Source organism: Mya arenaria, chromosome 1 (genome assembly GCF_026914265.1).
Source record: "Mya arenaria isolate MELC-2E11 chromosome 1, ASM2691426v1".
In the NCBI taxonomy this organism is placed as follows: domain Eukaryota; kingdom Metazoa; phylum Mollusca; class Bivalvia; order Myida; family Myidae; genus Mya; species Mya arenaria.
In genome coordinates this window covers 8,127,585-8,155,229 of record NC_069122.1, presented here as the reverse complement: position 1 = coordinate 8,155,229, position 27,645 = coordinate 8,127,585, and the positions used below count along the sequence as shown (strand labels likewise).

The window sequence follows — 27,645 nt, the reverse complement described above, 5'->3', positions numbered from 1 at the left end:
TTTTGAGATCCTTTGTTTAATAACCATGGTCAGCAAGAATGTGCTAATGAAACTAACAATAAAGTGTTAACACTTAGCGCATTCAAGAAAAGAGAAAAAGAAGAAAAACCCTGGCTCGCAGATGCTTTTCTGTAAATAATTTCGCGTCTGGTCAGAAAGAGGGGAATCTACAGCCGGATTGATTTGGTATTGCAAGTGTACCATGTATTTTCTAGAATAAAAATATTACTTGCCAGTTATAAACAACATGTCTATTAGCAGAATTTACAAATGCATTTGCCACAAAATGCATAGGGATATGGACAAACAATACAACTCAAATGTATTCAAATGTATTTATACAACTAAGTAGAATATAATAAAAGTAATTTATGAGAATGGAAAAACAAATTTGAATACATATATAGAGTTTATACACCGTTTTGAAGATGTAAACTTATACAGAGAACCGCAAAATTGACCCATGGGTATTAAAACTGAAGAAATGCCCTTGTAATGATACAAATAAACCTGCAAGATAAATCACCTGCTTGACATCAATAACTTTCAACTTCAAACAGTTTTGGTTAAGAGTATGACAGGTCCAAGACAATGAAACAAAACAAAAGTCATTTTCGGGTTGTTTGTGTCATTTACTTAATACACATCAATAAGTTTGGGTTAAATATAATTATAAAAACGCAGGCTACCTTATCACAAATATTAAACTGTGATATGTTTGAACTCAAACGTCGGTTTCTAGATTTGTAAGCTTGAAATAAAAAAAATCGTTTGAATGGGTGAGGATTTTAAATGCAATTCTGGATGTAATTGTTGTCACTTGTTTGTCCAAATGAAATCATTTATTGACCGTTTGCATGTGATGGATAATTCCAAACTTTCTACAGCCTGTTTCCAAAACAATAAGTCATATGTCAGGTAATAACTAAAACAAAAAGCGGATCCTTATCGGCATATTGTTGAGTTGAACACTATACATTTTTCGTAAAATCCTGGCTAATCATCTGAAACCAAACTCTCAAAAAAGAGAAACTCGGAAAAAATATTCTGGTTATATCATAGCTCTGTATAATGTATACTTTTGTAAGAATTGTACTAGATTATATTTGAATGCACTATCATATAAGTTTTCTGTCGTTATTAATCTGTTTCAATGCTCATGATTTGATGTATTACGATCGGAAATAAATACTGGTCAAACCATCACAACTCTATAACTGATCGAAAACCGACATGTTATGCTATAACATACCCTTCTAAAATCATCCGGCTAATACTTGCTTTATATATAAGCCTTAGTCGAATTCATAAATCAAATCATAAAGCAAAATGCGAGTAGGATTTATCAGTTTTTAAAACACATCTTACAATAATTAAGTGACATTAACAACTAAACAAACATAAAAGTCTTATTGAAAAAATGTAAACAATCGATTACGTATATTGTCAAGCAAATATAAATAGAATAAATAGAATAAATGCGTAATGGGGATAAAATAATGAAAGTGTGCGCTTAAAAACGAATATGTACGTGATACATTGACAACGAAACAATAAAAAACGAAACTTTTATAAAACCTACGCTATTATTCAGATCAGAATTTTCAAATTAAAATGCACGTAAGAAATTTAAGGTATCTTATAGTAAAATACGGATGCATTTCTGACCGTTTAAAGGCGGTACCTGATCAATCCTTGATAAACATACCCTAGTTTTATATATTATATATGTAGTGTGTTGTTTGTGGTGTTTTGTGTTCATGTTTCTGGTTTGTGATTGTTTGTTTTTGAGTTCTATGTCATAGGTGTTGACCCTGTGCCATTAAATGATGTAAATGTATAAACTGTCGACTACTGGACTTGTTGAAACGTTTTCATATAAATAGTTTTATGCAAATGCACTTTAACATAGCGTTTAAAATGCATAGCGGTTTGTTAGAGTAAACGTAAATAAAAAAAACCCCATATGCTTCCGAAAGATCGAGGAAGAGAGAATACTGAGTGAATGAAACGATTGCATAACCTTTTAATATAACATCTAATACACATCTACTGTCTTTCAAATTTTATACTAATCAGCGTTTGTAGTAATAAAATTCGTCTCCTGGAGAATTGACAAAAAGCGTGTCAAGTTGCTCGCGAACTGCCGAAAATCGAGGTCTTTTCTTTGGGTCGTACTCCCAACAATGCTGCATCACCTTATACCATCTGAAAAAAATGCATATAGTGAGGTAATTTGTTTTCTTTAACTTACTACGTTCTTAAGAAACAAATTAATATATTTGTTGACGTATATTATTACAATTAAGCGTTTTTCTTATTCCACAGAGGAATGTATTTTAGGCATTAATATTATAATTGTGATTTGTATGCATGTGTGTGGACGCAGTATATAGTAAACCCAACCAAAAAAGAATTCTCTCTATTTATGCCTTTTCATCAGAAACTGCACTTAAAGTGGAAGATTCATGCAGAATAAGTGAATCGCCATATAAATTTTTCAACTCACATGTCATCACAGTGCTCCGGTCTTCCGAGACGATCGCCTCTTTTCAGACGCTGGGGAAGATCGCGGCTTTTACCCGTGTATGGCGTGTCACCTAAAAAAATACTTACTAAAGACAAGGTAGAAGGAAATAATCGTCAGTTTATTAATGCTGACAACTCATTTTTCAATCGTGGGATAAATCTACTGGAGTTTGACAATTTTGATTTGATGGCAGTTGAAACTTGCTACAATTAGAATTTTTTGAACAGAAAACATAGCGAAAACAGATTTTGACAATAACTTGAAATACATTTATTCTAAATAAGCTAAGAGATTACCAAGAGAGAAAATTTCCCACAGAACAACAGCGTACGACCAAATATCACTTCTTTCGTTGGCCTTCTTTGTTGATGTCATACACTCAGGTGCCATCCATTTGATTGGGATTCGTTCCTATGGAAATAAATAGGTATACCACAATCTAAAACATCCAACTCTACGTATAAAAACGAGAAAATGATACATTCTGGAAGATGGGTAGTTCGAAAACCCCAAAAATGAAAACAGCTGTAAACAATTGAACGTGCAACAAAGTTACTCGTGAACGTAATTCCACAAATGAAACAAAAACATACACATATTTCTTACCTTCTTTCCCGTTTCAGCGTCTCCACCATCCTCTTCGCCTTCCGGTTGAGGTCCAAATCCGGCAATCTTTACCTCGATGAGGAAATTCAGGAGGATGTTCCGTGCAGCAAGACGTCGATGTGTCACCTGGATACAATAAATGCAGCTTTTATAAAGATATCATGAACAAAGAATGTTAAATAGTGCCCTAGGATACGATACCAATAGAAACTTTACCAATTTCACGGTAGTATATCAGTAATATTGAAGGTCGTCATGCATTACAAAGTCATTCAAGTGCTAATTTCATTTTATAACAACTACACCGGCTTACCCCTCTATCGGCTAGAAATTCCATGCCTTTAGCGATATCAAGTCCAAAGCGGAAGAGATTTTCTTGCAACTGCACTGTCACGTTAGTTCTGCTTTTCTCAAGATAATCCCTTAGTGTCCCGTTTTCACAATACTCATAGATGATAATTGGACCCACTGGATTGAGAAAACAAACAATTGCATCTAATGAAGCGCAGGCCACAATGCAAAAGTGGGTGGGGAAAGCAAAAAATTAAAGCGTTTAAAAAGTTCATGTTTTATTTAGTTTTGAGAATAACGAAAAATAGTGGATGAAATTTATTACCGGGTTACAAATTGCATATATAGAGAGAGGATATCTGTTTATTTCAGTGTAAGACCGTATTTTATTTCACGAGTGTCATAGAAAAAACATATTTTCACGATTGGCGAAGCCACGAGTGAAAATGTATTTTTAATGATCACGAGTTTCCCCTTAAAATGTCACTAAGAATATATGTTTCACTCCCCAAAAAGATCAATACGATCTTACACTGAAATAAACAAATTTTCTGTTTCTTTTATGCTTATTTTCGGAGTTTTATTTTTTTATTTCTGAATTACCCCCTTTTATGAAATGGTGCGTTTTACGCCGCTACCCGTGGGGCGCCCCTCAATTATAGCTGTCAACTTTTTTATTTTTGGTTTGCTGAGAAATTGTGCTCTGTTATTCATTCTTATAGCTTAATATTCGCTCGTTTTTTATTACAAAGCATTATGAACAGTATACAGTGAAGTTTTATTAGTGCACATATGTTCAAAAAATAATGAAACGCTTTTATTTTAAGATGGACATAAATACATAACCAAATTACTACGCTGCTATTCAATGAATGACAATTTGGAAGGTCAAATGTGTTAGCAAAACAAATGTGGATACTTATTGGATTTTAAACATTCTTCTTAGTTAAAGACTGCATGTGTTTTATAGTAAATTAATATTCAGTCATTTTACTGTCAGAGAGCAGTCTGTTTCGCTTTAAAACAGGTTTGTTTTCCAGATAAAGAGTGAATGCCACGCTAGTTTGTTGACACATTTTGAGGTGTGAGTGGGGTAAAAAAAATCGGATCTATCTGTAAATAGTTGTGTGAATTTTCCAGGAAGGTCATTTTACGTACTACAACGGCAAACAGTTCAAAATACATTTGAACGATGATATAAAAATTTATTTATGTTCGAACAGTTATTTTTGTCTGTAATTTGTTTGGTATGAAAGCAAATGTTCGAACATTCAGCTTCAAAGATTAAAGGAAAATGTTTGAAAAACGGGATAACCGGTAATAAACGGTAAGTTGTTAATTTCCAATTATATGTTTATTAAATTTATAAAATATTTCTTTAATTTTTAAACATTTTTTGACACAGTATACTTAAGTCCTGAGTGTTCTCTTTTGATCAATGCAAGTACATGTAACAACAAAGAAATTTAAAAGTAGTTCTGAAAGTTGATATTTTCACTCCTTATTTTGCAGTGAAAGTATGTAATGTATATTTTTACTGTTGTTATTTCAATGTTAAAACCCAATATTTCACCGTAAAGCATGAAAGAAATATTTTTAAAAACTAGCTGTAATCAACACAAAGCCCCAAGACATTGTTGATTGGGTAGTTCCGATAAACTTGACTCATACTGACCGTTCCAAGGCGGTACCTAACAATCCTTGATATACATACCTAGTTTTTATATATAGTTTGTATGCTCTATGCTGTTTGTGGAGTTTTGCGCTGTACTTCCATGTTTCTTGTTTGTGATTTTATGTCTTATGTCTTTGGCGTTTACCTAGTGCCATTAAACCGGGTTTATGTTTAAACATTTTGCTACTGAGCATGTTTCTGTAGCTTTTCGCATAAATATTCATAAATATATTCTTTTTGTATAAACACATTTCAGGGAAAATGTAAATGATTTTTGTTTGGAAATCTGATAACATATTCTTTCATAGAAATTGCACAACTCCTAATGATAGCTTTTTTATGTTTCAGCTGATATATGAATCATGCTTATATATTGAACCTCAAAACTGAACAAAATATTTTATATATATATATTTTTTTTTTAAATTTTGGTCCTACAATCGATTTTTGCATTGCTGTCGGCCCTTAAGGATGTGTTCTCGACACTTAATCACAAGACTGATGAAAATAATTCAAACTAATACATTAGTATAATCATATAAATATATAAATAACACAAAATATGACATATCAAAGAGATAATCACACAATAGCATACGATCTAAACAATACAATGAATACAAGGTGAGTTCCATCCAATATTTTCGTTTAAAATGCATCGCATAATAACAGAGAATAAAGGTATCGAATATGATGGACCAATATTCTTTTGCTTCGTTCATGTCTACATACTAAAAGCTTGGGAATAACGACGTTGGCTAACACATAAATCTTTTCCTCATATATAAGCGGATATTTCTTAAATAAATCGTTTTATATAAATGATAATCTATGTGCTTTAAATATTTGTCAAAAATAGTTCAGTAATTTAAGTTTATAATATCGTACTAGTGGCATCATCCACGACAGCGCCGACAAATTTGATTACGTTCGGATGATCGCCTCGGTCGGACGAGAAGTTCATTTTCGCCCTCATCAGTAGCTCGTCATCCCTCGTAAAATGCTCTGAAATACATCGGATAAACGAATTTTATCAAGAGCTTTCATATAGCAAACATAAGACAACACTTACTATAACCTGAACATACAAATAGACCGAACGAAACGCATTTACAGCTTTCTGTCAAAGCATTGACGTTTTCATTGAGATTTAATATACTTTTTAATGCATCAATTTGAAAAGACGTACTAATGATTAACCTATGACATACGGTCTTCGATGTCAATAAGGGTTACCTGCTAGTCAAACGACCCTTTCAGCGTCGTATATTCAAGCTATTGTGCGAACAAAATTTTCATGAGACTGTTGATCGTTATCTCGACCTTTGACCTGCTGACCTTTTTACAAAATGTGTCATATACAGGGCAGTTAAAACATACCGCGAAATGATCATATCCTTTCTCCAGTTATTGCATAAGTTTTCATGAGGCTGTTAACTAAGATGTATGACATACTAACAACACATGTAAGAGCGGCCATTATCTGGACAATAACAAGCTATCGCAGCAGTGTTATGGTCCTGGATCAAACCGCTATCAAGTTATTGTACAAATAAAGTTACGCTAAAACTTCTGATCATGACCTATGACTTATTAAACTCATACTTTATAGGGGGCATCTAACGGTCAATGGCAACCTATCGATCAGATTGTTACGTGGAAAGCGAAAGCGGTCTCGGTTTTTTGCGCATTACCGTTTACCCTTACAAGGCCTTTGATTTTCTTACAAACAATTTAATAGGAATCGTTTACTGGTCAAGTGTTACCTTAAGCTGATTACTTTACGTCAAAACATTCTCGAGCTTTAGAGTGACCAACATTTTTAAAAGACTGACTGTTGACTTTGACGTTGATAATCTTGGTCAAGAGCAAATTACTTTTTGCAGTTTTCCTGAGCGAAATCAATCTTGGGTTTTTGTGCGGTAAAATATTGTTCCGGGCGCCAGCACAGATGCAATTATTATACGGCAACATTCTGTTGCTTGGAAAGAAAGAGGTTTTATACTTAGTTCCATATCGTTCGCAGCAATAACATATTTGTCAATGTTGTTGGCATACAGACGTCATCAATTTTTGCAAGACGGTCGTGGGATTATGTATAAATCTGCTTTAAATATGAACAACAATGATTGAAAATTATCGTACCTTTTAAGTACGTTTAAATTTTAATTTTGTGTCGATTTTCAATATATATATTTACCGTATAAATTTGTAAACCTCTATTGTAACTACTATCTGAAGCAAACTATTAAAAATTAATATGTTTATTCTTTACAAATTGATTACACTATTGGTTTAAGAACTGGTGTGAATTAAAAATACGTAACTTTTAAGACTTTATCTGTACCTTTCAGAGTCTTAGCCACAACGATTTGTCCATTGTAACTTGCTCGGTATATGTTCGCAAAGTGACCGCTCTTCAAAAGCTCTTCAAATGTTATCTGGTCCCTACTAATGTAGCCCTTACTGGATGAATTGAATTCCATCCCCCCGTATAAGTACAGCTCACTCTGGCGATTCTGAAAAAAACAACATCCAGCTTTAAGTAAAAGATGTTGCTTTACATACATTTAAGTAGTTTTTGTAGTCATATACCATAATATCGTAATAAATTAACATACAAACCGACATGTTGGTGAGGAATTATCATGAATGTTGCAATCCAGATGAATGTGATCGAATCTAAACGTGTTGGAATTTCATGCATGGGGCATCTTTTACTTTCTCATCTTCATACATTTGCATTTATGAAATGTATCATATTGCCGTAGGAATTGCAAACCAAATGATATCACACAGTTAGCTTTGAAATTTTATCAATAAGAAAACAGCTGATACTAAAGCCATATCTACCGACTGCCAGGCTTAAACATATTCTTTAAGGTTTTTGTCTATTGTATGCATACAAAATTACCTTACCGATCAAATACAAGTATATCAAAAGGGTTGGATATGCCAAACATATATAATCAAATCGGATATCTGAAGAATCTTACATCATACGCCTGGTTCGAATGTAAACGTCCATCAGCAGACCCTGACGCAAAAAATCTCGATTCACGTACTCGCTTTGTGACGGCTCGGCGCATCTCACCCATCTTACGTTGCGGTTGAATGTTGATAATTCCGCGACGTGAGAGGAAGAAAAGAACGACAACCACCAACACACACAGCACAAGTATACCTAAAACATATTTATGTGTAGTGAAGCATAATGTTGAGGTTTTTATTAGGTCTTTGCTCTACTTGATCATAACGTTACCTATCAGTTATTAAAAGTTAAGTTAAAAGTTTCGATCAAGATTGCCTTATGCCTACGACGACTCAATTTAAAATGTCAATCTGCACTGCATATGCTGCTCAATGTTGTTTAATTAATTTTGATCCAGAAACATGAGAATCGTTTCCATGAATAGTTATGTATTTATGTCTGATAAGAACTTATAAATAGACAAGAATAACTTTCACCACTGCGTTATTGTTTCTTACATACCAACTATAATTCCGACCACAGCGCCAGTTGAAAACCCTCCAGTTATTAGTTCTTCTTTCGCTGAAAACCATAATGATTTATTCAGTTTAAGTGCATAGATAGTTTATATTCACAGTCTATATTTAAACGTCATGGTGTATTCTAAAACAGAGGAAAACGTTTCGGATATTTTATTATAACTATTCTAAAACAAATTAGCTGTCAACTCATGAGTTAGAAAATGATAGATATGAATCCTTCTCATGGTTATATTATTCACCATCTCGTTTGTTATAGAAGTTCCAAATAGAGGACACTATACCCGCAATATTTTTTACGCGCACTTACGCGTAACAACGGAAAGGTCTTCTCCGAATTGTTGGGGGGTTCCACCATCGGATTTTATCTTTAACCCTAGATTGTACTCCACCTCAGGGTCAAGTCCAAGAAAATCAAAATAAGTCGCAGTACTTGGAGTTTCAAACGATTTGATTTGAATATTGCCATTCAAGTCCTGGAAAAAATCATAAAAAGTAACTATTTAGCTTTAATATACTCACAAGCATGGATGTCATGGATGCAAATTGCCATTAGAAACATCATATTCTTTGCGATACACTCAATACAATTAAACACAATATAAAATATTACAGATTAATGCTATATTCTTGGCAATTGATAGAATAAATATATTTAAAAACAGTAAACAACTCCAGGGTAGTGTTTATAAGTTTCATTGCAGGCAGATTTTAATTCACCAATAAAAAACAAACGATTGCGTTTGTTTTAAACCATTCATTGGTTGTTTTCCGTGTGGTACATTTATGACTATTTCAAGCGCGTTTATTAACGTCTTCTCACCAGGCATGAAAAAATCCGACCCGAGGGCACCTGCGTTGCCAGGTAACGAGGCTTGCCGAGTTACCGGCTACGCAGCTTGCACGAGGGTCGGATTTTTCTATCCGGAACGGACACACATGATATATAATTTTTCTAGCATACCTTAAATTACATTTTTTTGTGAAGAAAATACATAAGAAAGCGCGTTTTTGTACATTTCACCAAAATGCGCATGCGATGATGTTTACTGACGTCATGACGCGCAGTAATTTGTATTCACTGCATACGTCCATAAGTTCCTTCGCTATCACGTCTTTTAAGGCTTATTTTGTTTTGTTTTTAAGGAATATTTTGTAAAGTTAATGTTAATGGAACTCATCTATTGAAATTTCATTACTATGGTTACATTAAGTGTTTAATAAAAGAAATTGAAAGTATTACGTCACAGCGCGTGACTCATCTGGCATGGGGGATGCCAGATGGAGTTTTCCAGCACGGCTGAAATCACCGGAAATGCCTATCCGGTGTGCTAGAAAGCTAACTATGTCTTACCTTAAAGGTTAAAATAATGACAATGTTTGATGCCCCATAACAAGACTCGGAATCTGGCAGGTCCCATGCAAGCCGGAAAGCAGTGGGTGACTTGTCTTCAATTCTCATGTTCGTTGGACCAGTGTCTGTATAGATTTTATAAAGAAATATTTCATTTATTATTCTAGATTTACATATTAACATTTGCATTCTAATGAGTGTTCCATAATAACAACAAAATTTCTTTCAATTTATGAAACATTCTAATTGATTGAAACTTTTTACGAACAATATTCATCTGGTAAAAGAAACATCGTCAACGGCCCTTAACATGGACTTGATGGGTTTCCTTTGTTTCGAAATAATTTCTGTTTTCATTTTCTTTGCCTTACCTTATGAGATGAATGTTAAACAAATGTAAAAAAACCGTAATATTGAAGGAAGAAAGCAACACCTTTCATATACCAATAAACTTACATGTTTTCAAACCATTAAGATCTGTCAATAGACCCATCTGAAAAGTAAATATATAAAATATGTTGTTATTGCAGTTTAAATTTTGTATAAAATATCCTGGTTTTGATAAAACTTACCTGATATGAATGTATGATCAATGAACAACTTATGCTTAAAGATGCACTCTTACTCCCAAAAAAGATTTACCACAATGAATAATATTGTTTTAATATTCCATAAGGGATTAATAAATATCGAAAACAATGGTTCTTATGAAGGATACCGAGTTTGATTTGAAAGAAATGAACATAAAAAACGGTATTTACACCTTATAAGACCACAGTAAATCTGTTAGCATTCACCAATCATTTTATTTCTTTTTCTGCTATTAGATACTTGTTAAAATCTTGTTATCAGTAATTAATAGTTTCCATAAATGCATTATTTGGTTAGTAGTTAAAGGTTTATCAGTCAAAATTGTTTTTTGTTATACATGTGTATTGATTTTGAATAAGAGTGTCACTTTAATATACCCCGATGGTGATAAAGTCGTATGTGAATATGATTTTACCATTGAGTTCAATATATAGCTGTCTATTTTGTGTTGCGAGTCCCTTATTGGACTTGAACATGATACCTCATATGTGAGATGAGTACAAATAGTAAATCGTTACGATAACTGAGAAAGCAAATAGCAAATAATATTGCAGGAATGATTTAAACATAGTATGAAGTTGCCGAGGCATATTAATGCCTTTCCTGATTGTAGTTAATTATCGAGCTGCATTGAACATGAAAGTTGGTTGTCACCAAGTCTGACTAATGGGTTTAACGCATGTTCTTTGACTGCATTCGGGAGTAACTCTTTGTCAATTAACGTGATTACGATAGCATTATAATATTAAGTTAAACTTGTTTTACAAATAATCTTTAAGAATAATTAAGATTCGATGAAAACATTTTTATTAAATTTTAAGAAATATTTCCTACATCAAATGTAGTGGTTGATGTAAGCATTGCTTGGTTGTAGGCTGTGATCTCTAGCTCGCCTGAAGCTGACACCAGGTCATCCTTGCTAACAGTCAGCCAGCAGTTGTCAATATCCACAATCTGTGTAGGAAGTAGACACAACCCGTTCTTGTCGAAACCGATACACCTTGGATCATTTTTGTCGTCCTAAATAAGACACACACGCTGAACAATGACGGAAACGGAAAACTCGGAAACAGTTGTATGTCTTAGCGTTTACATTTTAAAATGAAGTAGGTTTTAAAATCATCGTATATATTTAAGAGCTGCAAGCATGCCTCATATTTCAATAAACGGCACAGAAGTATCAATCTAGAAAACACACACACACACACACGCACGCGCGCGCGCGCAAGCACACACACGTACACAACCACACTCATACACACACACATACACATAATAATACATGTATAACTTAATGCTGCAATATTTACATTTGCAACTATTCGAAGTGCCATGTCTAATAAGTATTGATATTTTTTGTACCAATAAAAAAAGGAAATATTCCATTAAGCCACTTAAGACATGAATCACAGTTCAACCAAACACATGAAACATAAATGAATTACCCCTCTCCTTGATTCTGTAAAATTGACGTATGTGACCATGTCATCCTTCCCAGGCAATTTCACTGTTAGTTTTATTCCAATTTTGTGTACTCCACTTTGTCTATCAGACGCCAAAAAATTAACTCTGGAAAAGCAAAAAAAGTAATTCTGTAATTCATTTTATTATCCTATTCAGATTGAGGTTGTTCGTTGACTAAAATAGTCCCTGCAACATTGTCAGTGGAAGTCAGTGTATACAAAATATATAGCTTCGGCGAATGACATTTCTTTAAGAAGCTTCTAATATAAGTACATAAACAGAATCATACCGACAAATACTTTCTTATATAAATGCAAATTAACCCAATCAAATTTATGTGATTTTTGTCAGGAAAAAAAACAAAAAAACATTGTCAACGTAAATATCTCAGTTTGATGTTCAACACAAGTGTTAGAAAAATAAAGTAATAAACAATTCTAAAAAATGATATCTCAATCAGTAACGTAAATCGTATACCAGACACCTATTATAAGAGTATATACAGAATGAACCACACTTCGTTAAGAGTATAACAAAATACAATGGAAAACAAAAGTACCAAGGCAGCAATTTAATATGAGATCCCGTACAAACCTTGATGCATGTTTGTATGCCCCATCGACAACATTCAATTTAATGCTATGATCAGAGCTATTTTCGCTTGAAATGGTCGGCGGAGATCCGTCAATTCTCATGAACGTCGAGTCCGTCTTTGTATTTCCCATAACGTCAGTAGCTCTGACCCATACGCGCAAACGGTCGCCATCTACAAGAATTCTTTGCGTGGATATTCTTTCCTGAAGAGTGATTTTTGACCATCCTGCAGTTGGCATTTCCTCTGAAACCGATTGATCGTAAGCGACTTCAAACTTGACGATACCATGGTAGTTAGGAATTGCTTGACGTGAACGATCACCCTTGTCGTCATCAAGAGAGTCGGCCACAAACCTAGAAAGTGAACGATTAATCTATTTACTCCTTGAAATCTCCATGAATTAAGTGCATCCACCCGCTGTCGCTAAACGTTCCGATGTGGTGACTATTACTTGAATTGATAAATGTAATGATGCTTCGTGAGCCTCTTGCTGATTATCAGATTGATTTGGAGTTTAATGCTTGTGTCCGTCTAATGTCGTTTATATTATTGATACCATTATTTAAAAGTTCAGTATATAAAGCAGCAGATCAATAACCCCCAAAAATGACATGCTAAGAAAATGACTTCACTAACGTCAGCGCTTCTTCTGATCTCTTTATTCATTACATTGCAATTTGTACAACGCCAATGACTTTGTGCCTTGTTACGCACGCGAGTGTTTACAAATGTGTTCAAAAAACAGCTTCTTGACTAATGAAAAGGGTTAAAAGTACAAAACATAACATCACTAACCATAAAACAGTCTTTTCTTACTTTAAACTCATTAATATTCCATCATCTTCTATGTCTTTGAACTGGATTGGATACTTCTCGATGTCAGCAAGATATTTCCCGTCTTCATGCAGTTTGTTCGCAAAGTGTCCATCCCATCTCACATCCACAGTAACCTTGTTATCTGTTTCAAAATATTTGTAGAAATTTTACCAGCGGAATAATGTAATGTATTGTTGCAAAATATATGTCATATATAATATAACACACGCGCACACACAGGGACATACAGGCTTTATAAACAAAACATGCGTTTATAATACAAAAGTGGCAGTCTAGCATTGTTTTCAACTGTTCACTGACGGTAGTGAACTGTCAACTTCCTATAGCGACAGTTTAAGCTGTATTTCTTGTCTATTATGAGTGCGATGCATTCAATAAGCCCGAGATACCAGATAATTAATCGTTACGTGGTGAACAAAGGCATGAAATTCAAGTAAGCGCAATATTAACCCTGCAGTAGAAAACGTTCTTTTTTTCTTAGTATCATTGTTTTAAAACTGTTACAGAGAAAGATTTCCCGAACCTTAGTATTCTATTGACCTGGACATAGCGCTAACTGCAACAACACCGTCAAAGATGCAATATAAATTTGTTTAACGGAAATGAGTATGTCAGAGAATAAGCAAAGTTGTAAAGTTTCCGGACCAGGAAGCGCAGTATGTAGACAAATTACATGCAAGTAAAAGGTCCCTTGAGCGCCGTAGACTGAACGTCAATAATTTTATGAGCCTGTTGCATATCTATATCACGGTGTCTTACCTTCATTGTTTGAACGCGTTTGCCAAGCGTATCCAGTCTCCTCGACAGCACTCGAGATGTACAGCTTCTTGTCACTTTCGTTGCTCACAGCTATTTCGGATACAGGATCGTAAAGAACAAAGCGCCGAGCGATTCGAGAATTATTTGCCATATCGGAGACTTTTAAGAGCACACTGAAATAGATATTCCCTCACATATACAAACAATCAAGCCCTTCGAGACATTTGTCATACGCTTGTATCTTCCTTCCAAAAAGCCATTTGATAGGATTGATAAAATTACCTATACATTCCAGGTTCGCTGGGCGTGTATGAACTAGACATTATTCCGCTTGTGTGGTTCAGCGTTATGTTGTAAACTGGGTCAATGGGCGTGGCCTCTTCAAGTCTTCCATCTTTGTTGGGTGTAAGTTTAAACACCTCCAAATAATACTGCCACATGCCAGACATAGCATCTGTCCAACCTGACCAAAGGGCTTTGAAGGGTGTCTTAAATAGAAAACGTGTATGGTTAATTATCTAATAAATACTTCCGAAAGATGATTATTCGGAACTTCTTTTGAGATAATCAACTAGACACTATATCCTATTACCATGAAGTTTTTATAAAAATGTTTAAAAAAATTAACGTTAAACAAACGCTTTCCAGTGAAAAAAGCAGATCGGTAATTGTCAACAATAATCATCACTCTCTCAAGAATGTGGTAATAAAAACGTACCCTTGTGAACTCTTTGTCTATGTCAAGTGGCTTGGAAGGGCACGACCCGGATTCTAAAGAACAGTGCTCGGGTACAACAAAGTCGAATCGAAACTCCAACTGAAAAAAACATAGACCCATTCCAAGATATGTAAAATAATATACATCTTATGTATACAAATCCATCTCAAAAGATAAGCGTTTGCCAACTATGTATTCATGTAGATACTTACTTTTTCCTCGGCTTGAAGTCCATTGTAATATTTGGTTGCAAAAGGTTTGCCTTGGTCATCGATGTTTATAAGCTTTTGAAATCCACCGCTACGCGATCGAAACTTTAGAAGAAGACTGCAAAAACAATCATATACGTAACACGTCGCTTAGAATATTCCGTTTCTAATACTGAGAGTTCTTCTGCTTGTAATGTTTTTATAATACCTATTTAGCATCTTTTGAGAAACTGATAGTGTTGCATTACGTATCAATTACGCTTCAATTACCAATTATCAAACTATTAAACACGTTATTCTATATGACATTTATCGTACAAGGGATACGACTTACATATCTCCATGTTCAATCAAGGTCGCAAAGTTTTCATCGTTGATTTCACAAGTGTCCTTCTCTACTGCAGGAGTATCATTGCTTATACCAGTCTCACAGTTGTAGGTTTTGTTGGAAGCTATGTATCGATTGTTGCCCCCTAAAAGAAACATATCATGTATAATTATTGAGTCAGAAATAAAAATTAAAAAGTCATAATTTACCAACGATTAACTCACTTCTTTTAATGAATATCTTTCAAATCAAGGCATAATCTGCTATTTTCTCATTATCTAATCTCTTCCAGATTATATTCCTATTTAAGAGCTCAAGCATTTGATAATTTACCGTTATCACTTTCAACTTTACCATGATGAAGTTATATTGACAATGATAATAATATGCTAAGAAAAATGAAATGAATTTTTGTTCGCAGCCAAATAAAATATTATAGTTTAGGAAATATAATGTATGTATGCTTCATATACCATTAATAATTGTATTGAAAAAATGCGATATATATGATGACATTTATTAGAATATATATGAATATTAGTGAAGATATAAACTTACCATTACGTGGTATTTTGCTTACAGATGCCTCAATACTGCTTGCAATGATTCCAATTTTAGCATCATGGACATAAACAGGTCTTTCTGGGATTTCAGGGGTGTCGATCAATGTATCAAATTCGAACCTCAGGTTGTTGAAACGCTTTTGATTGCTGTCAATATAAATACACATATCAATGTCCTAACTGGGTGAAATTAAAACCGGGTGCAAAATTCGAACATTAATGAGTACACTGAAATTTTATTAATTTACTAGACTTGTAAAAGCATCCTTAACCTGCAGGTTATACTATTAAACGTCTTAACTGAATTGATCTTTATACGTAAACATAAAGTCTTTTAAGCCCAGACTTTTTTATCACAAGAACAGTTTGCTGGATTTTCTAACAACTCTCAAATTTATCAATTAGTGTAAGGGTTTAATATCAACACACCGTAGCTCGTAAACACATGTCCATATCTTATATTTTATCATCATCGAAAGATAATAAGGAAAATGATATTATTCTAATATTAAAAACCAATATTATCCGAAATATGGAACAAACCTCCACACAAGCGTGAAGTCATTTTCATCCTTCCCGACCACAGTGAACATAAACTGCGTCTCATTATCAGAGCGCCGAATGTGGGACAGAGTTACATTGCTTTGGACGATTTCTGGGCGAAACTCCTCCGCAGTGCTGTTTACTTAAAACATCATTCAATCAATGTTTAATCAATTCATGCATTCGTTTGCTCATTATTCATTCAATCATTTTTTAAAGGGAACGTTTTAAATGAAATAACGTCTTTAACTTATTCACTATGTTGTACATTGTACGGTCATTACACCTTTTTGAGGTCGATGCCATATGCAAAGGCCAGTGAAATGTTTGCATCCCGAGTGCGTATCACGAGGGTTGTAAGCTATGTAAGGGCCTTTGTCGATGATAAAAAGGTGTATTATCGCTATCATCGCTAGTGTTGCATAAAATACACACCAACGGTTACTTTTCGGTTAAAAAGCTGTAAAATGCCATGAAATGCAAAAGCAATTAGTTCAAAACAACCTCATGAACAGGTAAATGTGTGAGGTCATTAGACTAATTGCTGAAAGAGTTTAATAATGCTCTCGATCAGAGCCTCAACACTACATGACAGTTGGATTTTTGCTTCGACGCCATTCTTTTCAGTGTTCAGTCAATTGGAAACTGTTTTTTAGAAAATATACTGGACTATTAGGGTTCTTAACACGCAATTATTCGTTTATTTGTCCGCATTGTTGACCCACTTTTGGCCAGAAATCAGGTCGCTCAGCGTCAATTGTTATGATGCGAGCCCTAACATCGTATATGCAAACAAAACCCGGTCGATTACTGCACGTGCATTTACTGAATAGTGCACGTTTTCTACCGAAAACGCCCAGTTTTTGTTCGTTAACACCCCCATAACGAACCGAAAACACACATTTTATGCAATATTAATAAATATTTAAAAATCAATATCCAATTACTTTAATCAATAAACCTTACTATTAATGCATCCGTCGGATGGGTTTGTGGAATAAAACGAGGGTTCACACTTGCATGAATTGGCTTCACAGTCCCCAGGATAACAGGGGCGTCGATAGGAACATGTTACTGCAAATATAGTCCAAGGTAGTAATATATGATTTAAATGATTCTATAACCTATCTGTACTTTTATTAAACAGAAGAAAACTGGTTATTGTATAACAATTTAATAATCATTTTATTGCATAACCAACGTCAATGATTTATGTATACAGCTATTGATAGCAAAACTAAACAACAAGAATCTGTCGAATTGAAAGCTCTTTTATAAACATAAAACACTGCAGCAATCGAAAACTCATAGGTTAAAAGCTGGTTTGCTCAATTCGTTTTCTGAGATATCTGATATCAGCACAATTCTATACTCACGTGTCTGACATGATCCACCAGTTGACGTACTAGGGCAATCACATACATTTGGAGATTCACATGTCCCACCATTCCTACATGTTGGCCGACAAATAGCTGAAATATGAAACAATGTGCGACATATAAATAAACCGATATGATGTTCAGGAATATACGAATTATAGAAATATAATACAAATTGTAAGTGTTCTATAAATTTCACTATAAAATATATCATTGTAGTAACGGAAACACACGCTTGATACCATCATGACACTTTGTTTCTTTTGAATGCATTCCAGGGCTGATAAATGTTTTAGCTGAACAACCATAACAATCAGTTTTCAATATATTTAGCTATATCAAGTACAACGGCACTAGCGGAACCACGGTGGCGCCCACCAGGCGCGCGCCCCCACTAAAATAATTTAGTTTACTCTTTATTTTAATATAGGAGTACGCCCAAAATAAGCCATTTCGGACTAGAAATTATTATTATTTTTTTTTTTAATGGGGAGTATCTCCAAACCCCCTGCCAACATTTTTTTTCCGAATAAATTCGGTTCGGAGGCCGTGATGCAAGTAAAAAAGTAACGCCCCTACGTTGCGCCACATCAAACGTAAAAGTTTCTCGCCCCTGTATGGTGGCATACTTCTGTCATCAGATAACCATATAACTAACTAGTTAATTAAGTGGTTAACTAGTTACGTAACTAGTTAATCACTTACCACTTATCAAAAATATCGCTAACTGGTAACTGATTAACTAGTTACGTAACTAGTTAATCACTTAACTAACTAGTTAATTATGTGGTTAACTAGTTACGTAACTAGTTAACCACTTAACATTAAGCTGGTAAAATAATACAAGAATGGCAGTTGTAGGCACTAACATGCATTTTTTTCCCGTTATGATCTTTTATTTATTGAAAAAAATAACTAGTTACGTAACTAGTTAACCACATAACTAACTAGTTAATTAAGTGGTTAACTAGTTAGGTAACTAGTTAACCACTTATTCACTAGTTAGTTAATATATATGGCTATCTGGTGGCAGATGTATGCCAAAATAAACCTGCACCATGAGGTTCAACTTAATTATAGTAACCCGAAAAAAGTGTTTTCATTAATGGAATCATGAATTTAAAATAAATGCTTTGGATATGTATATATTCACCCTGCGAAGTTTAATTGATTACAGGTTGTTGTAAGTGCATTGAATGTTCTAGAACATCATGATGCTTTTATTTTATTTTTTTTGCATTCTGCAATGATTTTTCTGGTTTACCTAAACTACGTCCTGGCTATTACAACATAGCAATGGTCAAAAACAGAAACAAGCCCAGCAACCAAACTATTTAATGTTTTTTATTACGTTAGGGTAACAGTATTGGCACCGTCAGTTAAAACTGAGTATAAGGGAAATGTTTAAAACAGTTTGCAATCTGACGTTAGTGTACGAGTTTAGATATGGTAATTATTATAAGATCCCTCCGACCTGATGACATCTCATGGATGTGAGGAATGCAAAAACTATTATAAAAAATCGCTTACTATTATTATTTCCTGAACTTGATGATGTGTATCATGTGACGACTCTTATGCAGATCATGATTTCATGTGTGTTTCACTTCATATAAATAACGGTAATGACGTCATGTTGATGACGCAAATATGTATTCGAGATCAAATGTCAGCGTTCAATGGGAAATTGAAAAGAAAAACAATCCGTTTAAAGCAATAAATGCAGGAGATGTATCATTTTAATGTCAACCACAGTCGTTGTGCGATACAGTGACGTATGCTTTGTATGGGCACAAGATCGGGCAGTTATGTTTGCTTTGTAGTCTAACATATCTCAGGTAGATAGTTGACAGCTTAGATTATAAGTATCTTCCATGGCCGAGAGTGTAAGATAGGTTCATTCCGACCCGAGCATAGGGTGTTTTGCGGAAACGAGGTTTACCGAGTTTCCGCAAAACATCCTGCGCGAGGGTCGGGATGAACCTATCTTACACGAGCGGCTATGGAAGATGCTTTTTTCCCACCTCATTTAAACAAAATTAAGTAAAAATGTATTTTTTGCCGGAACTCTTTTGTGCTTAGTGAATTGCGTACGGATATGCAATTCGTGGTTGTCATGGATATTCGCGCAGTGATTCAGAGTATGTAAATGGTCTGATCGGTCTTTAAATAGTTCTAAGAAGAGTGAAGCATTATTTCTTGAAAGCTGCGTGAAAAATGTTTTCTGGTGACATTTGAAGCGAGAAATAATTAACTCGCCTTCTAAATATTACCACCAGACAAGCTTTCCATGATGCGCTACAGACGACAGTCTTCAAAAAGGGAGGTAATTACAATGTGGTGACCATTAAAAGAACTTCCATACGGGCATTTTATCTTCGCCCGTGGGCAAGATAAGAATATCTAGCATGGTTAAATTAATGGTTCTACTTATCTGAGGTGGAGAAAAATGCGTTCGCGTCCGTTTTCTGGACACAATTTCAAATCAGTACTGATTTCAATTTTCAGTGGTCATGAGAAGGTACACTTGGTGGGATTTGAATCCACCACCTCTTTTGTGAGAGGTTGACACCAATACCACAACAACAGTTTAACGTATAATAACCTTTCATGCAAGTGTGATGAGGGGTTTATTTAACAGAGAATGATACTGTATATTGGTGTATATTAATATGGAATAATGCAAACAACAAGTTAGACATATGTACATCACTTACGTATATTGCAGTTCCGATTGCCGTTATGTGTCCAACCAGCTTTACACCAGTAGATATAGCCATACACAGCACGGCGGTAATAGCTGTAGGCGGGACACCTGGCAAAACACAATAAAGTACAAATTATGCATGTACAATAGCAATAAAATACAAATTTCACTGATGCTACACATGTCGTACTTTTCCACGCATATTTTTACACGAATCAGTAACGCGCGCGATTAAATGTCAATGAAAATACACAATACAACAATTACAGCATATGTACGCCATAAAACCCATCATCGCGGCTCCAACATGCTATTTATTCAAGCATACATAACAATTTTTGTCAATAAATATGGCACAATGACTGTTGGGCAATTTCTATAGCTAAACAACGCTATTATTCTTTTAAAGGATATTTCCATTTCAGAGTCATGTTGCAAGATTGTGTCGTTTCTGCGTTAATCACCGCAATTAAAAAGCACACCCGTAAAAGCTGTCAAAAGTTGTATCCCCATTACCATTCTTATCACTCACACATAAGAGGTTTCAAACTATAAAGCTACCATTAACTATAGCACTTGTTTTTTGCTTATGACAGAATGAGGAATATCCCAGATGAGTAACGAGATAAACGCTAAGGTTTTTTTTTATAAAATATATATTTATTATTACATGAATCGTAACGTATACAATTTAAACTTATTATTCGATATTCTTTTCCTTGCGCTTTAAGTAGCAGATTCTCCTTCGGATATTTTAAATGACTATGAAAAGGAACGTATGAAATGTTCTAACTTTCATTTGACATATATTCAAAAGCCAATAATAAAACAATTCAAGCAATGATGAATGTCAAAAAACAAGCACACTATTTCATTCTCTGAGCATATTTTATTTTTTAAAAACAAAGTACCAGAGCAAGTTGAAATAGGTCTTAAAGTGAGATGGTAAATATGATGACAAAATGTTATTTGCGTGACGATATAATTGCGAGGGCTGTGTGTTAAGATAATAAACTTTTATAAAAGATATGAATAATACATGTTATTTTATTTAATGTAAAACGTTTTTGAGGTGATTCTGTAAAGTTAAAATGTAAAAGAAACATATATCAAGACATTATTCTACGTATCTCAGATCATTGGTTCAATAGCATACTTACCACGATCGTCTATACCATCCAAATCCCCACCACCAACGGTACCAGTAACGGCATCGACAATACCAGACCGATGTGTAACCGGTCACTCCATATCGCCTTTGGTAGTTTCTGAAAAAGGCCGTCGACAAACATTATTGAAAATTACACGCGTTTGTCTGAGTTGACATTGATTAGAAAGGCATGGAAGTGTACGTTGTCCAACAAGATCATTTTTTTCTTCCAATTGCACGTTTAAATGCTTGGATCAGGCAACAGTTGCGCCTATAATCAAGAGCTTCGTAACTTTCTTACTTTCATAAGATATATTGCTAACTGGTTTTTGAAAGATTGTGTCAATGTCGTTTCGATGCATTACATGACACGGTTGTTGAAGCAGAGCGTACATCGTTTGGCATTCTAGCTTCTAACGGTCAGAACCCATTTTCACTAACATTTTAAGTCAGTTTGCTAGCTCAGACTTAATATTTTGGTGTATATGGGTTCAGGTTAACTGAGATTATTTTGCGATATGCAACACAATAAACTTTTATGTGTATTCACAGTAAATATGTAAAAAAATGACACATCAAATATCAAAACCCACTTGCAAACATATAAAAACCATTTACATTTCGGTTGTGAGGTGTGAATGTCGAAACGTTGTGCCCCTATGTTAGGCCCTATCTAGCGTCAGGTAAGGAAAACAACTATATTGAATTCGGCCCTTGGTAGGCAGTCATGATATTCAGATACGTACAAATACTTACTTACAATATTAGATATGCTCCCTACATTTCTTAAGGCATCATAGTGTGGATTATTTTGTTAAACTAATTATCAAATCAATACTCCTGGGAAAGGACATAGCATAATCGCATGAATATAGATATTTATTTGAGTTTTGGGGAACTGCTAGTAACGAAATACAAAAACACTTACACGAACATTTTTGTCATATTTCATATGCAGGGACGTTCAAACGAACTCCATTATCAGTGTGTGTATACCACGTGATAAATTGCGTCAAAAATGCTACGTCGGAAGGATTTTGTTTTATTTGAATAAAAGACTTTAAACAAAGATACCTTCACTATTTCTTCACCATATTAAATGAAACATAGCGCAGTCTACGCTGCTTACGGAGCCCCACCTTCGGTCTTTTACCAAAATGTGATTGAGAGTTTAGTTTCTTAAAACACTTCGACAAACCTTTTCACAATGTCTGACGTAGCACTGTAAAAATATTATTTTGGAAACAGGTTTGTCGAAGTGTTTGATGAAACTAATGACCTCATCAAATTTTGGTAATAAAATATACGGGGCTCTTTAAGCGGCATAGACTGCCCTTTGTTTCATTTAAATGGTGTTGTTAATGAAAAGATGTCTTTGATTTTAGTCTTCATTTTAAGCAGATGTTTGCCTTCCGACGTAGCATATATGACGTAATTTATCACGTGGTATATACACACTGATTATGTATGTAATATATGCATTTCGCAAGCTATTTCTAAGAGTTAGTGTCAGGTGTCTTAATTTGTGTTGTTCAGATCATTTGAAGAGTCTTTGCATTAAATTATGCATTTTAAGGTATGGTGATTATTTTCAATATGAAGTAAATTATAAAAGACTAGAGAGTTGATCAAATTTTCGGTCAGTTAATATGTGACAAATATACTCGGCTAGATATTTGTTAACCATAGTGTCTCTTCTTTCATTTTAATGAAAGCTATATTTAAGTAGCAATATAAATTTGAAAGCATTTTCCCTTTTGTAAATGTTCAACTGAAATTTGAAATTATAATATGTACTTAAGACATAATTGTTACTATAAATGGCAACTTGTCTGTACGCATTTATTATCTCTCTACGCTTTTGTGCATCAATGCGACATGATTGGGCAATCACGCAATCATTTTGTGCTAAACAATCGTACTGATCGTTGTCGGTAGATTCAATTCTTCGTGTGTTTCTTCAGCAACTTATAAAAACGAAATTGCATTCTTAATCTAAAGAAAAAGTAACCCTTTATTTGAAAACGAATATAAATACTTGATTTAAGATATAAATGTGGCTTTCGAAGTAAATTCAATACTGAACGATCGCAGCGCGATAAGGGTGAGCTCAATTGATACATCGATTTAAGACTGCATGGATTTTTTTAGATATTAACAAAGACAACCCCAGTGGAATAATTCAAAAGAAGTACTATCCTAACCCCTAGACACGCATCAGTTATTCAATTCAGTCTATTGGTCAGCTATATTTACAAGCCAATGAAAACAAGCCAGGGGAAGAATTCAAAAACATTTATATCCTTATCCCTAGACATGCCTCAGTGATTCTACTCATGCTAATGGTCAGTTACATTTACTGTCTTATCAAAACACTCAGATTCTACCCATCAACTTAAATTAGATCGGTTGGTTATTGAACACGTCTTAGCACTACGAGCAAATTAATTTGACTGAAGTATATCTGAACACCTTAAAACATAATTGTGATGTCCAGTACGGGTGCAGCGTGTCTATGGCATTGTGTTCTTCTTACAATGCGTGGTGCTCTTAAAGCTCGAAATTTAAAATAGATGATAAGGCTGAGATTGATATTGAACCTCATCTCTTCTATACCTTAATCTTACTTAAAATTTAACCATTTTGATCAGATATTTTTATTTATACGGTTGTGTGCGTACAAGATAGCTGCTTGAGTCGACTGAATGGATGTTTATTTTTTATGTAAGTAAAACTTTACTTGAAAACTTGAATAAGCAAATAAAGAAACGTGTTATTACAAGGTTATATAATACTGTTATTAGTACTGAGTTTTGATACCGGAAGCTTTGATCGATTGGAGCGGATTTTTGAAGATCCTGATTCGCGAGGCGCTGGTTAAGACTACTTTAATGTTGCGTAATAATACTCATTTTGATGTGACACTGGCAGGGTGTAATGCGGCCGTATTGCAATTTTATTAAAATATTGTACACAGGGTGATGAAATGGAGCCTACGGCACTATATGATTCAAATGATTATATTGCACTGATGTAAAACTGGTTATTGTATTTAGCAATATGTTTTGCGTTATGATATATGACTTCAATGAGGTTTGTATGTTTAATGTTTATCTCATCGACAGGAGTGAAGTTGAGCTCCCGCAGTTCGGTTTAGCCCCAAAATGATTTCTGTCTTAGATTCACCTACCATGTCACCCAAAACTGATACCCAAACATTAACCAATCATATTTGGTAATGATTTTTGCTGAATGTTATGTGCGTTTTGTTTTTTTTGTTTGACATTTGACCTTATGTTTTCAAACGGGATCTTGGTCGCAATAATGGACTGCCTTACTTGTCCATGTAGGGCTCATTTGTGACCAATGCAAGAAAACACGTTATGTTTGTAAAAAATATATATATTTGTTTGATGACTTCATGACCTCATGTTGTTAGTCGCGGATTGCAGACTTAAATTTATCAATTCATTCTCTATGTAACTTTTGCATATCATCTTTTAAATGTTTAAGTCCAGATCACAAATTTCATCTTAATAAATTGCTGCCATTTTACATAGCTTGGTTGATCAAATACATCGAATATTATAATCACATTCTATTAAATTTTTCGCACATCATAGCACCAAAATCCACCATTACATCAAACCTGCAGCCTATGGATGTTAAATTATGATCCAACAGTGTACAATGGTAGTCCATCATCATCATCATCATCATCATCATCATCGTCGTCCTCGTCGTCATCATCTTCATCATCATCATCAATATCATCACCATCATCATCATCATCATCATCATCATCATCATCATCATCATCATCATCATCATCATCATCATCATCATCATCGTCCTCCTCGTCATCATCATCACCATCATCATCATCATCATCATCATCATCATCATCATCATCATCATCATCATCGTCCTCGTCGTCATCATCATCACCGTCACCATCATCATCATCATCATCATCATCATCAAGCTTGCTCAGAAAATATAAAATGCGTCTTTATAAATTGATCGATAGTATTACCTCTTTATTATCAATTAAAGGCATACTTTTTGGAATAACTAGCCTATATTTTGGAAAAAAAACAAAGATTAAGACCTACCCAGACCAACTTTGTGAGGTAACGAATGTTACAGCCAAAGCAGCAAACACAACAAGTCCGAAACACATTCCCCGCATCATTTTCAGTTTGATTCAAATTATTCACATCTACAGTTATAATTAGTAATTAGTATTAAGTTTTTTTTTTATAATCTCCTCAGACATAAAATGTCCGCAGAACGAAGAATCACGCCTCAAACTCACTCCTTAGGCGGAAGAAGTGCTTGTTTTATAAATCAGCACCAGGAAGTTTTGGTAGTAAGTCAACCATACGGGGGGATTTTGTTGTGAATTGGGTTTTTTGCCTTCTCACGCGGTTCATGTCTCTGCAAAGGGTATTGCGCACATAGCAACATGGTTTATGTAAATTTGGAATTTCAAGTCTACTTTATGATAGAATAGAATGATTCAAATCTTGTATTGATTTACTTTTTTCAAAAGTGCTTTCTCTAAAAGAATATGTTAATTAATAACTTTGGTCATTTTCGACAAAATATATATATTAATTGAGTACAAAGATTTGGTTTTTGATCAGTTTTTTTCCCTGAAGATATTTTTTCTAAAAATAATTTTAAGAAGAAATTTTATCAGAAAATATGCTATTAGAAAAACATGACAATACATGTATAAGGTTTTGAACCATGCCATGTTCTTATGTGAAAAAAATAGTTGAGATTAGGAATGAGATAGAGATTTAACTCTAGTTATTTTAAGATATTGGGGCGTGGACAGTGTGGACAAAATAATGATAATGATTACAAGGTGCAATAAATGTGCCCAAGTTTAAAATAATCTTAGAAAGAAGGCTTACGATAACAAACAGTTATAAGTACTTAAAAGCCTAAGTCACACATTCAGGATTACAAAAATCATAGGGGAGGGGGGATATCCCTGTAGCTGGTGGTGGGGGGGGGGTCGGGGGTCCTCCCCAGGGGAAAAAATGGAAAATGGAACTAACATGTTGAGCTCTGAGGTGTATTTGGAGGAATTTAAAGGTTCGAGACCACAGACTTTGTACTTGCCAAGTGATTGATTTAGGCTCAGTGACTTAACCTAATCTTCCTTTTATTTTGATATTAGTGTTTAGTTTAGCCCTCAACTTTGATGCCATCTTGGCCATATTTATTTTACTTCATTTTTGAAATTGATGTTACGCACATGCGTAAGTGTGTAATGCTGGCTACGCCCATGACATAGACTTAAGAGTGTTGGTAAATATTGGCAAATGAATAACCACAAATCAGATATTTAGAGAACATACAAGCAAACCTATTATTGTGCCCCATCTCAGCGGTATATATCCATAGTGTATGTAAATTTTGCACACCTCTTTGAATTTTAATCCATCAAAGTTTAGAGCCTTGAATGTGTTATCATATATTTGTATACTATTTGATTCATCCATTCACATATGAGTTATAAATAAAATTAAATTAAATTAAACATAAAATGTGGAATATAAAGAGATAAATACACGCCTTGAGCCAGCGATTGTTGTCAAGTAGGAAGCTATTTTAACTAACCTTATATCATAATTGCTGCTTACGCCAGTAATTTATAACGTGAGAATTTTCATTAATGGATGCTTCATAAAGAGAAGACGCCATCTTTTTGCAGTAAAACCACACTTCACTCAAGTAAACATTGGCTGTATTCTTTCAACATTGTCAAAGTAGAGATCAATTAAATAATTTAAATATTTATTTAATCAATTTAAATAGA

General features: G+C 34.2%; 1 protein-coding gene across 1 annotated transcript; it reads right to left on the bottom strand.

The window, feature by feature from the left end:
• Nucleotides 1-323: 323 nt before the first annotated feature.
• LOC128238075 (uncharacterized) lies at nucleotides 324-26,146 on the bottom strand. Its single transcript, XM_052953654.1, has 28 exons — nucleotides 25,925-26,146; nucleotides 21,820-21,927; nucleotides 20,670-20,767; nucleotides 17,950-18,045; nucleotides 17,540-17,647; nucleotides 16,574-16,715; nucleotides 16,026-16,177; nucleotides 15,474-15,612; nucleotides 15,143-15,257; nucleotides 14,931-15,029; nucleotides 14,495-14,700; nucleotides 14,213-14,385; nucleotides 13,433-13,574; nucleotides 12,616-12,969; nucleotides 12,003-12,126; nucleotides 11,392-11,577; nucleotides 10,423-10,459; nucleotides 9,967-10,091; nucleotides 8,923-9,088; nucleotides 8,596-8,655; nucleotides 8,099-8,286; nucleotides 7,450-7,621; nucleotides 5,991-6,107; nucleotides 3,450-3,604; nucleotides 3,137-3,262; nucleotides 2,827-2,941; nucleotides 2,510-2,600; nucleotides 324-2,208 (listed from the first exon to the last, which is right to left on the bottom strand). The coding sequence occupies exons 1-28, from the start codon at nucleotides 26,002-26,004 to the stop codon at nucleotides 2,076-2,078; spliced, it is 3,807 nt and encodes a 1,268-aa protein (XP_052809614.1). The 5' UTR covers nucleotides 26,005-26,146; the 3' UTR covers nucleotides 324-2,075.
• Nucleotides 26,147-27,645: the final 1,499 nt, after the last annotated feature.